This window comes from Poecilia reticulata, linkage group LG1 (assembly GCF_000633615.1).
Source record: "Poecilia reticulata strain Guanapo linkage group LG1, Guppy_female_1.0+MT, whole genome shotgun sequence".
In the NCBI taxonomy this organism is placed as follows: domain Eukaryota; kingdom Metazoa; phylum Chordata; class Actinopteri; order Cyprinodontiformes; family Poeciliidae; genus Poecilia; species Poecilia reticulata.
This window is the reverse complement of record NC_024331.1, coordinates 26,999,306-27,010,982: the sequence shown is the minus strand read 5'-3', so window position 1 is coordinate 27,010,982 and position 11,677 is coordinate 26,999,306. Positions and strand designations below refer to the sequence as shown.

General features: G+C 41.6%; 1 protein-coding gene across 2 annotated transcripts in view; it reads right to left on the bottom strand.

Annotated features, from left to right (window-relative positions):
• Positions 1-242: 242 nt before the first annotated feature.
• The window catches only part of lcor (ligand dependent nuclear receptor corepressor), a 104,536-nt gene continuing 93,101 nt past the window's right edge, over positions 243-11,677 (bottom strand). For both annotated transcript variants that reach the window (XM_008418327.2, XM_017307632.1), the window contains exons 6-7: positions 9,974-10,064; positions 243-2,736 (exon numbers count right to left, since the gene is read on the bottom strand). In XM_008418327.2, the coding sequence (XP_008416549.1) occupies positions 1,602-2,736; positions 9,974-10,064 (1,226 nt within the window). In that variant the 3' untranslated portion in view covers positions 243-1,601. The remainder of the gene's footprint in view (positions 2,737-9,973; positions 10,065-11,677) is intronic.

The window sequence follows — 11,677 nt, the reverse complement described above, 5'->3', positions numbered from 1 at the left end:
TTTACATAATCGGTCACAATAACTTAAAATATATTAAAATCTGCCTCTCCCCACCTAACAGCTAACCCCGCCCACTGCATATTACCCCAAAACGAGCCCACCCCTCCATAAATGCACATCGTTTCATACATAACTGCCTTTTAAACTGTCTTTGACGTTTGAGCGGGGGAGGAATTTGTCTTAAAACTTCTCAACTAAGCTGCTTTTGCTTAGACTGATTAGAAAAGAAAAAGAAAAACACATCAGCAGTAAGATGTTATTGGCTAAGTTCAAATGATTCAGCCTGGGCCCGCTAAAAGCCTTCGCAGGAGTCGAGACGATGAACTGGATAGCAGCACAGTTTCACATTCTGATCCCAAAAGGCCGCCGCCGCCGCCGTCCAGAAGCCGTTACATGAGGGTGTCGAGCTCACTTTGGTCACCGTTTGTTTTTTTTTGTTTTTTTTGGAGGGCAACCTGAAGGTGGCTCCGCCTTTTCCAGGATCAGCAGACTGAAGGAGGTCCATGAGGTAGCATCCCGCCCTAAAAACGGCTGATCCATAATCAGAGTACCCTTCAAGTTGTCCCTTGGCGTGAGAACAAAACCAAAACGGGGAAAAAAGAAAATAAGAAAAGACGAGGGTGAATTCAGAGCGTCCCGCTTCTGAATATGAATCAGCATTCGAAGGCGATGTGCACCTCTGACCCGTTGCAAGGTTGCGACTGGGCTTCAGAGACAGACCATAATAAGTGCATGATGCATGGGCAACAATGCCGAGGTAACGTGGTCTGTGAGCGCCAGACCCAAAGTGTAGTGCAAAAGAAAGCAAACCAAACGAAAAGAAAAGAGAAGAAAAGGAGTTGATTACAGAAGTCAGTAGTGTCCACGAAACTCACAAACATGCATCCCTGAATGACTGTGTGTCTTCTCTTGCTCACAAGAGGACGGGTTAATCTTGCTTTCGTCTGCACAGAGATTATATTCTTAAGGAGGAAAGAAAAGAGTTTTGCAGTTAAAGCATCATGGCTACCTGGCAAGAGGAGGATGGGTTTGATTCCGAACCCGTGTGAGGAAACGATGGGATGATTCAACCCTACAGTCGGCTTCAAACGTAAGAAACAGTTCACTTACCAATTTCAGAAAATTCTCTGAGAGAGGGGAGTGGCAACGGGCCCAATTGGTCGGATTGTGTTTGTAAATTTTGAACATTCATTTGTTTTCCCCAGAGTAGATAGAATTCATCCAAAGCCCAAACTCCGTTTGTAAGCAGCAACAGATCCGTGTGTAGAGTTCAGTAAAAGGAGAGGTCGGGGTTTTTGGGGCTGGGGATTATCAGCATGCTTAAAGAATTTTCATTAATTGTCTTTTACTTAACTGTTGTTCTTCGTTGCATTTGTTAAGCTTTGGATATAAAAGCTTATAAACAAATGCTCGCTCGGCGCCTGGCGGGCGGGTAAAAAGTGTCCGATTAGATGTTTCTCTGCAGTTTTTTAGGAATCCTCCTCCTTCCGTCCCTCCGTTTGTGCTCACCCAGATACTGCAAAGCAAATTGGCACAAAGAAAGCCCCATCCATGTTTGAAGTGACGAACGAACGTCGTGTGAGGTTTAGCGTGTGGGTTGGTTAGTCGATTGGTTTGGAATCGTCGTCCGCCTTCTCCTTTGCGTTTTCCTTCAGCTCGGCAGCGGCTAGCGCCAGCCCGTCGTCTCGCGGGGTCGTGGCGGCTGCGTTCTCTGGCTCCGCCGGGAAATCCTGGCCTCCCGCCTCCATCTTCATCATCAGCTTCAGCTTCTTCTTTGGGGGGTTCTTCAGGGTTCCCATGCGCTCCTTCACCTTGTACTCCAGGGTGCTGTGCGGGATGCCGTACATGTTCTGCGCCTTGGACACGCTCATCTTCCCGCTCATCACCACGGCTATGGCTTCCTCCAGGATCTCGCTGTTGTACTGGCGGTAGCGGCCCCTCTTCTTCCTCGGCTGCTTGGAGCTCGGGTCCACTTCCACGTCGGAGATGGAGTACGCCGGGCCGGAGGTGGAACTGTCTATGTCGGCGTTCCAGTACTCCGCCGCCCCGTCCAGCAGGCTCCCCAGGCTCCCGCCGCGCCGGTTCTGTTTGGGCAAGATGGCTCTCAGCTTCCGGCTCAGACTGTTCTCGCCGTGACCTCCCGACCCGACGCCCATGGCGCCGTAGCCGTACAGCTCGGAGGCGTGGGAGTCCCAGGACAGATCCATGCCCCGAACCTGTGGGATCTTCAGGTCGACGGGCGGCGAGTGGCCCTGCTCTCGCTTCCCGTCGCTGTGGTGGTGCTGAGCCTTGGAGGCCTGATTGTGGCTGTGATGGTGGAGGGAACTCTTGTACGAGAAGGCTCCATGGTGGTTGTGGTGATTTTCCAGGAATGTAGGCAGGTCTTTGAGGTCGCTTAGAGCCCCACCGGCCTGCTTTAGCTTCATCAGGCTTTCGAGGTGGGCCTTGCTTTCCCAGAGAGAAGAGGAGCCCTTTTGGCTGAGTAAGGAGTGGGACTGCCCGTGATTAAGCAAGCCGGCCGACTCTAGGCTGGCCAGAGACAGAGCGGCGGGCTGGCTCAGCAGGCGGTGCTTCTGGCTGAGGAGCTCCTCCTTGATGCGCAGCGAGCGGGCCAGCGGCGGCTTGAAGGAGGTGGAGTTGGCGTAGCTCTCCCTCAGGCCGTCCTGCAGACTCTTCTGCAGGAGGCCGTCCTCTTCCTCCACTTCTGACAGGGTACGCTCCGCCTTCAGCAAATGTCTGCATGGAGAACAAGAACATTTCAGAACATGGCGAGGCTTCTCAGACCTACGGTACAAATGTGTGTTTTCAATGTTTGCTAGATCGTGTTTTTATATGAAACAGATAATCTGTGAAGAGATCCACCTCCTCCACCGTTTCCCTCAGCTGCTGCTGCTAGTTAATAAACATCGTTTTCTCGATACGAAAATAAAAAGCAACAGTAACATCAGACATTATTTTTGCTATTTTCACCACTGTGATTTATCACTGAATTAGAAAATATGATTAAATAGTTTCCCACTTTTTTGTTTTAAGTAAGAGTGGAAATGTTTTTCAGTAACAATATTTCTGTTTGTGCTGCTATAAATGCCGTTTCATGTAGCTACAAAAATACAGTTAAATAAATAATATAGTTTTGTATTAACCTAACTTTTATCGTTATCACATAATTGCGATAAATGTCAAAGACCATATCGCCGCCCATAATAGATTTTGTCTTGATTTTCTTTATTTTTGTAACATTAGTGCAGCAATTTGTTGCTCTATTGATTATTATGACAGTAAATCAATTAATCAGATTAAGAAAAAAAGAAAAAAAATCAACACATTCTGCAAATTTTTATTCAACCACTTGCACCACATTTCATGTTGTTTATCAAATAAAATATCTATTATCATTCCTACTGCAGCTACTGTTGCTAATACTTTTACCTTTATTTAAACACCAAGCAGATTATTAAATGTTCTGCATTAAAGAACCTGAGTAAAATGCTGCAGTACTTATAGATAGGAAGAGATAATAATTGTTTATTTATTGTATTACTGTCATTTTATTTGTACTTTATGATGTTCAATTAGTGATGAAATACAGATTGTATACTTTATCTCCAAGTTAATAAATTGCCCTGTTATGGATTTACTACATGTCTGCTGGTTTCAAGAAATTTTATGTCAAGTAATATTTTCTTAACTTCAGAATATTTTTCTTAAAATAAGTTCATATTTGTCATTTGTACAAGTAAAAAGGTCTTATTTCAAGATATTTGTTGGCTCATTTTGGTTAAATTTTTACTTGTTTGGGAAAATCTTGACAAGCCAAATTTTCTTATTCTGTTGGCAGATCATTGTTCTTATTTTTAGACATTTATACCCTGTTTTTGTACTTCTTCCTCCGTTTTTGAACGGTGAATTTTTGCAGCGTGCGACTGCATTCATATTCTTATACCATTACTAGAAAACTCACTGATCTGCAAGCATCCTGCACTTCGGATTTGCATATGTCTGAAACCCGTTCAGATGTCAAGTGCCTTTACTGGACCTATAGCAGTCGCTGCTCCGTCTGCTAAGTAACTATAGCAACAGCTGAAAAGCTCTTTAAAAGTACTCCCATAGGTTCATAATCACAGGAAGGAGCATGGACGGAGGGATGGGACTTCAGGGACCTCTCTACTGGAGACGTATTATACAGAAGCACAATGTCAGCAGCGCCTGCTGCGCGGAGCTGGGCGTCCGCAGCAGGAGCTTTAACTCGGCTCATCGCTGTGGGCCGTCTGGTCCAAAACAATACGGGGTTAATAGCAGCCTTTTGGAGCCTCGTTCAGCCAGACAACCGGTGGTGAATCAGACGGTAATCATTGGTTTACAGGCTCAGTTTTAACAGAATATTTCAGGGCTTCTTCACCTTTAACCTTCTGTTATAATCAGGTCTCAGAACATTATTTGGAGTCTAATGGTGCATTCACACCAAAAGCGCTTCAAGTTTGACGTGTGTGAGCTTTGAATGCAGAGCCTGACGTTTTGCTCTGTGCCAAGCGTTTCGTGTATCAGACGGGTTTCTGTTGGATGCGTTGGATGCTTCCAACGCTCCAAACGGATCACATCTCGCCGCGCTAGACGCTCAACGATCCTCGACGCGCCTCCACGCGCCTCCACGCGCCTCCACATAGACTTTGAATGTAAACGCAGCTGAAATCGCGTTTGGTGTGAACGCTCCATACTTTAGCAAATTGGAGATTAGCTGTTCCTGGAGGACCAGACTTCTGCTTTCTTAACCCTTGTGTTTGAAGATGGCGTCCAGCCGACCCCACAGCCATATCACTTGTTTCCGTTGCCTCAGTCCTAACCTCAGGGTTAAAGCTGCATTTTCATTGAATATGTGCACAAAACCTTGTCGTCATTCCGCAAATTTAGCAATTTTAATGTTTCCATTAAATCAGAAACAATTGAAATCACATGTGAATGAGTTTGTGGATGGAAACACATCAGTCTTCAGGTTAATAATAAACTAAAATAACAGTTGCTTCTGTCTCCTAATGTGATTCACACTAAATGGAGACGCCAGAAGGTAAAATAACTACCAAATTAAAATCCTGTCCCTTTAAATGTTTTGCCTCTATCATTTATAACATTTATAATTCCCAGGTGAACTGCAGTGTTAACCAAACATTAGATTTCCATCGTAATGTTTAAAATAGTTTTGTCAGATTAATGAAAGGTCAGATTAAGCGGCAGTGCCGCGCCGTGTCTCTGGTAGAGGAGCTGCAGCGGGTCGGGTCGGGTCGGGTCGATCCGACAGGTTCTGCTTCCTGCTCTGGTTAATATTACATGATCCGATCGTTCCTCACTGGGAGGAAGAGCTCTGGGCCTCGGCGTCTCTGAGGGGCCGGGTTCAGGCCTCGGCTTTACGGTACAAGAACTTCTCACGGGTTTACACACGGCTTTGGGTCACAACCCGTCTGCTCCACCTTTAGGTACAGCTGCACCTAAATTATAGCATTTCAATTTATTTTAATCACTGATGTCCATGAATTAAAGAGACAAATAGTTGTAAAAATACTGAAATGTAATTTAATCTAGCAACTGACTACTATTTTAGTTATCTATTAATCTATCAATTATTCTGACAATTAATCGATTAATCATATAAGAAAATTGCCACAATCTACAAGTTTTTAATTAAAGTTTTTTTTATAAACAAACATGTTATTGCCCATGATGCAATAACAACACATTCCTTTGGAGAATATTTGATTATTTCTAGCAGAGGATGAATCTGAAGCAGAAAAAATACTTACATCCAAAAAAGCTCAGCCTTTTCTGCTTTACTTATCAGTAAAGTGTAGAGCTGATCTGTTGATTATTTTTTGGATTACCAATGAATAATTGGACAGATAAATGTGTTTAATAGGAGATTATTTTTTACAGAATTTTAAGTGGGCGAATTTAAAACTGCCACTCAAGTTTTGGGTTGAACATATTTACAGTCAAAGACGTATTTTCAAAATCATAAAAGCAAAACCTCTGTATTTTGTGCAATTCTGGCTTAATCACTGCTCTAAGTATGCTCCTCTTTCAGAGTCCGTATACTTTAGTTTAACATTTAATCGATTACTGAGTTAGTTACAATTAATCGTTTCAGCTCTAATGCAACATTAAATTTTATTGCTGATTTATTAAGTCTTTCCGTTGCCACCTATTGCTGTTTGTTTGGGTTCTGATCCCCATCTGGACCAGCTGTTTACTATTTATGCTGTTTATTTAAACAAAGACAGATTAGATTAAAAAAACTAAAAATAAATAAATAAATAAAGCTAATTTAAAACCTGCAGTCGCTGGACAGGTTGATGTAATCCAGTAAGATTTATCAGATTATAAATTGGTGAAAAGCAAGTTTAGTAATTAATTAATTACATGCATGTTTGATAAGCTGTTATTCTCTCGCTGACTGTTGATTTAAGATAAAATAAGTATTTTTCATCCATACTGGACCTGCTGCTGGATGCACACAGACCTCCATTATAAAACACTTAATAAACCAAACAAAAATGAAAACTTCTTCAAAAACACCTGGTAGACGACAGCATCTGTTTAAATCTGGTGCACTGATTTCTCTGGTTCATTAATCAATGACAGTCCGGTTACCAACACTCCTTTTTTTGTCTGGTGCCGCTCTCTTGACAGAACTGCCTACGTACCGAAGTAACTGTCTGGGACCCTCGTTAATTTAAAGGTCAAGATGAAATCTTAGTCCAGAACCTGTTTAAGTATTTACTTCTGGATCAAAGGAGGCCTGCCGACACCATATGAGCGAGCTTTCCTGCGCCTGCATACGCGCTCGCAATCGACCCTTTTCCTGATCCATATTTGACCTAAAGATCAAAAGTATTTCTGAAAATGGCAGCTGCAATTAGTGTCGATTGTTTATTCCCTCTTGATGCAGAAAAGCGAGTATGGCGGCCAGCGTGTCTCCAGCATGGCTTTAAGGCAGAGCGTGTGCATCAATAAATTAACGGGAAGCAACGCAGGAAATCGTCAATAAAGGCAGAGGCACTGATTGCTTTTCGGAAAAGAGAAAGGCGTGATTTGTCAATCCGTACAGCTGTTGAACTCCGACTGTGGGACGAGGGTTAGGTGTGGGTGGGCTCTGAATTGTAATTACCTCTGCATAAATACATCTGCTGTTGCTACCTAAACATCACTTCTGCACTGATCAGCAGCAAATTAACTTGGCGCTATGATATCAGAAGGAAAGGTAGAAACGTTAAACTGTTGATGCCGAGATGAATTCCTGTGTTCTTAGTACTCGGCTTTAAAAGCCCCGCTTTAAAAGCCCTGCTTTTAAAGTCCTTTTTAAAAACGCTTTTAAAAACGTTTTTCTACTTTTATTTGGGTTTCTGTTTCTAAAAACAGTCCAAGCTCTTAAAGCAAAAAAAAAACAAAAAAAAACACCCAGCTAGCTTTTGGCAATAAGTTAATAGCTTTTGGTGTCTGGAAAATGAGCCGCTTCAAAAACCTCTGGAATGCAACGTCGAAAATCAGCAGGCACTGCCCGTTACCAAGCAACCCCAGCAAAGTCCAGGCTGTTACCTAGCAACCAAAGCAGAGCTCCAGGAGGTTTGTTCAGCTGGTTTTACTGCTGTATGGCTTCTGGAAAAGAAGCGTTTTGTTGTTGCCTTGTCGTTTAGGAACTACTTGCTGCATTCTTGTTGGTTGTGCAGGGGGCTTTACTTATGCTTTTCAAAGACGTACGGCTGTATAACTGCACATCTTTCAGTAGTTTTTATGTGCGAGTGTAAAAGCTGGCTATTGGAGAGTGGCCAGTAGGAGCTTATTTGCATTTAAAGTGACAAGAGGCCCTAAAACAACTGAAAATAGGCAGAACTGATTATCCAAGAATGATATAGTGCCAAAAATGTGATGAACATGTTTTGAATTTCCCACAAACCCATCCTAACCTGTTCAAAGAAGCATAGTGGGTCACCTTTATCAAAAGGAGAAAAGATCAGAACATTTTAGCTCAAAGTAGGACTTTATCGCCGCCATCCGACAGGTTCAGATCCTGACAACATTAAAGCCGCCGCTGATCGATCGTCAGCGACTCTCAGGCTGTGAAATCACAGAGTTTGTTGGAGAGAAACAAGACGCCTGACGGCAGCTTGACAAATGGATACAGATCTGAATCTGATTCAAGTATGACATCATCACCTCGGGCCAAACACCAACACTGGCTTCGGTGATAAACCAGAACAACGATCCGTCTCCAGCACCCGGAGCCGTGGTTGCTGTCCGAAGAGCCGACAACTCATCCCAGGTCAGCTGGCTATTTGATCTTTCATTTTGTGTAGTCTAATGATGATTGATTAACTTTCTCATCCACACCGCCACTGTCTGACTCTGCTTTGTGTGTTGACACAGATCCTGAGGTGGCCAAAAATAACTTAACTCTCTATTTAAAATAGAATATAGATAATGATGACAGGACAATATCGACTATCCTAATATTTCCACTCTTATGGAAAACTTTAATTTAATGCAGGTAAAGGATGTAAAACATCAAAAACATTAGCCAAACTTGTTTTGTTTGTCTTACTGATGAAAAAAACCAAGTAAGAAAATATCTGTCCCAAAATCCCAGGTGGTGAAATATTTTGCAGCACTGCAGCTGAAAAGCTAAACGCTAACCTCAGGAACACAGTTCCAGGTAAAGTCCCAGTAGGGTGTGGACCCGTTGTAGCGCCAGATCCTGCTCCCGTCTCCCTGCAGGAGGGCAAAAAGCTGCTCGCTAACGAGGACTAGCTTTAGCTGTTAAGTTGTCAAAGCACTAAATCTTATTTGTACACCTGATATATAGAAAGAAAAATGGACGCAGTGCTTTTACCACTAATTTCTAACACCACGGCAACTAGATAACAAGGTCAGGAAAAAGTTTTAAGAAAAAAAATAGCGAGGAAGAAGGAAGTAGTTTAGTTGTGCTAGCTTGACTTTGACAAACTTAAAATGTAGACATGATGTGGAATTTGGTGTTTTGGTTGAGTTATAAAATAAAAGGCGACGTAAACACCAACTCTGACAGATCATGAGTAGAGCAGGTGTTTAAATAAACTAATCAACCACTATAGATTAGCTTAGCTGACAGCAGCGGTAGCTAATCTACCACAGCGATCACTTATTAATAATTGATCACTTATAATAATTGTAAAATAAACATCAAGCCTGGAAACATAAAACCGTAACGGACTGAATGTTCTGCTCTTTGTGTGGGAAATGTTTTAGTGTTTTTTGGTGCCGAACCCTGAAACATATAGTTGTGGCATTGTTGTCAGTTGCTATGGCAACAAGTCTGTGTGAAGCGCAGCCGACACAAAGAGCGAGAAAGTAGTGGTGTTGAATTTTTCTTCAAAGGGTTTTCTGTGTTATTTTGCCCTTTGCTGTGACACACTGCATTAATTAATAGTGCCTACATCTCCAGGCTTCATTTAGCCAACTAAATCGTTCCATGGACTACATGTAAAGAGTCTTTTTGCCCTCCAGTTGTGCGCATGCACCAAATTCCCAGATATAAACAACGACAAGCAGAGGGAAGTTCACACAGCTACGTTTGTGATGGCAGGACAGAAAAGACAATTATGCTAACTGCATGTTGCAGGAAGATAAACTTGGGTCATGTTTGGATCTGTCAAGTTGTGTTAAATATTTTAAATATTTGAATTATTCCTCAGTTTGACTGAATATCTATGGTCCTGTAGTCATTTATTTGCTAATAAAGACCAGAACAAACATCAGCATTTTGTTGCTGTTCTTTCCCAGATGAGTTAGAAAAGATGGGCGGCAAAGTGAAATGGGCCAAAAACAGTAACGAAACACTCAACTTGAAAAGTAAAGCATTAATTTAAAAAACTTTTCAGTTAATTTATGTTACAGCTATGTAAACTGGTGGTTTTTTTGAAAAACATTTTAAGTTTCTGGCCAATCTTACCCTTTGTCCCCAGCTGCAAGAGTGAAGCCTTGTAAAGTTGTCGGGCTTCCTCTGCTGTTGTTCTTCTTTGTGGAGAGGTCCAAGACTCCATCTGAGGGTAAAATCAAAAGATATAAAAAAAAAAAGAAGTTAAAATCTAATAAGATAGACAGAAAAACGCTGAGGATTATCCTCCAAACAGCAGGATTTCAGCTGGATCCAAGAACAATTTGTGAAAAAGTCCTTAGGCTGGAGACCGAACCCCACAGTGACCTTGATGAGCTCATCAGTGTGTGATTAAATAAATGGTTGGTTATCAGTGTGTGTGCGAATAAGATGGTGAGATTAAGAGTCAGCCGGTTTTCTGTGGAGCCAGTCGGACCAAATCTGCTGCAGAACCAAAAGAAACCCAGAAAAAATGCAGCATAAGGTCATTTCCTTAGCACATCTCATCAATACGCCAATATGAAGATCTTTACTTGACATAAAAAAAAAAAAAATACAACACGTCATGTTCTACATTTCCTCTTAAACTTTTCCACTAATACCTTGGTATCTTAAAACAATCATTTTCAGCTTTCAGCCTCTATAGGGGTGACTGATATAGACTTAAAGTTTTATTACAATATTTTGTGGTTTTATTGTGATAAAGAAAAAAAGTGACAAAATGGATTATTTATAACTTCTTCTTAACACAAATAATATTGCTCTTGAAAAATATTCCCATTTGTAATTCGCTTCTTTAGGACACCAGTCAGATAAAAAAGTGTGATTTGTATCACTAAACTTCATTTAGTAATATTAATGTTATTGGTATTTGTTGAAGCTTTATTAACAAAAACAAAAAAAAACAATACGGACGGTTTTGGGGGATTTTAATCATCATTAACTGGACTTTATCACAACATTTAATCAAACTTCTTATTACAAGATATTTATCAAAGTAAAAAGATAAACATTACAATAAATGCCCATCTATACATATATGTTATGTAATATACATACAAGTTGCGTAAAATTAGTAAATGTTGGCAGTCTTTAGTCCCCAACTCTGGTGCTCAGTGTTTTAGACGAGTCTCTGCTTCAGCACACCTGATATTAATGGTTGCTGCATCGTCAGTGTGCTATGAAGTGCTGCAGAAGCCTTTTAATGACCCATTTATTTAAGTAAGGGGTGTAGCGGCAGGGAAATCTGCTTTAGGAAATCTCAGAGTTAAGGGGAGGGTTTACATTCTCCTAACATTTCAGAGAATGTAAGCACAAATAAATGCTGTTTTATTCATGCTAACTGTGAAAATCACTCATATAAGATACTAAAGTGAGAGATCAGCTCCACCCTGGCAGGGATAATCTTTGTCCAGACAGAAAGCATGTCCAGTTGTCCCACTTCCTCCTCAGTAAGATAGAAAGCAAATATTACACATCATCTTAGTTGTCTGGTTAGACAACAGATCAATAATATATACTGCAACAGAAACTTGATCAATATCTGATAGAATATTCACTGAACTCCAATCCAGAACCGCACAGCATTCTGGGAGATGTAGGCAGAGGAGAAAGCAAGGTTGGTGGAACTAACTAACTCAAGCATTCTTTGGTAGCCTAGCAACAACTTGCTGAGTAACTCGTGGTAACCTAGCAACAACTTGCAGAGTAAGTCATGGTTACCTAGCAACAACTTGCTGAGTAACTCGTGGTTACCTAGCAACAACTTGCTGAGTAAGT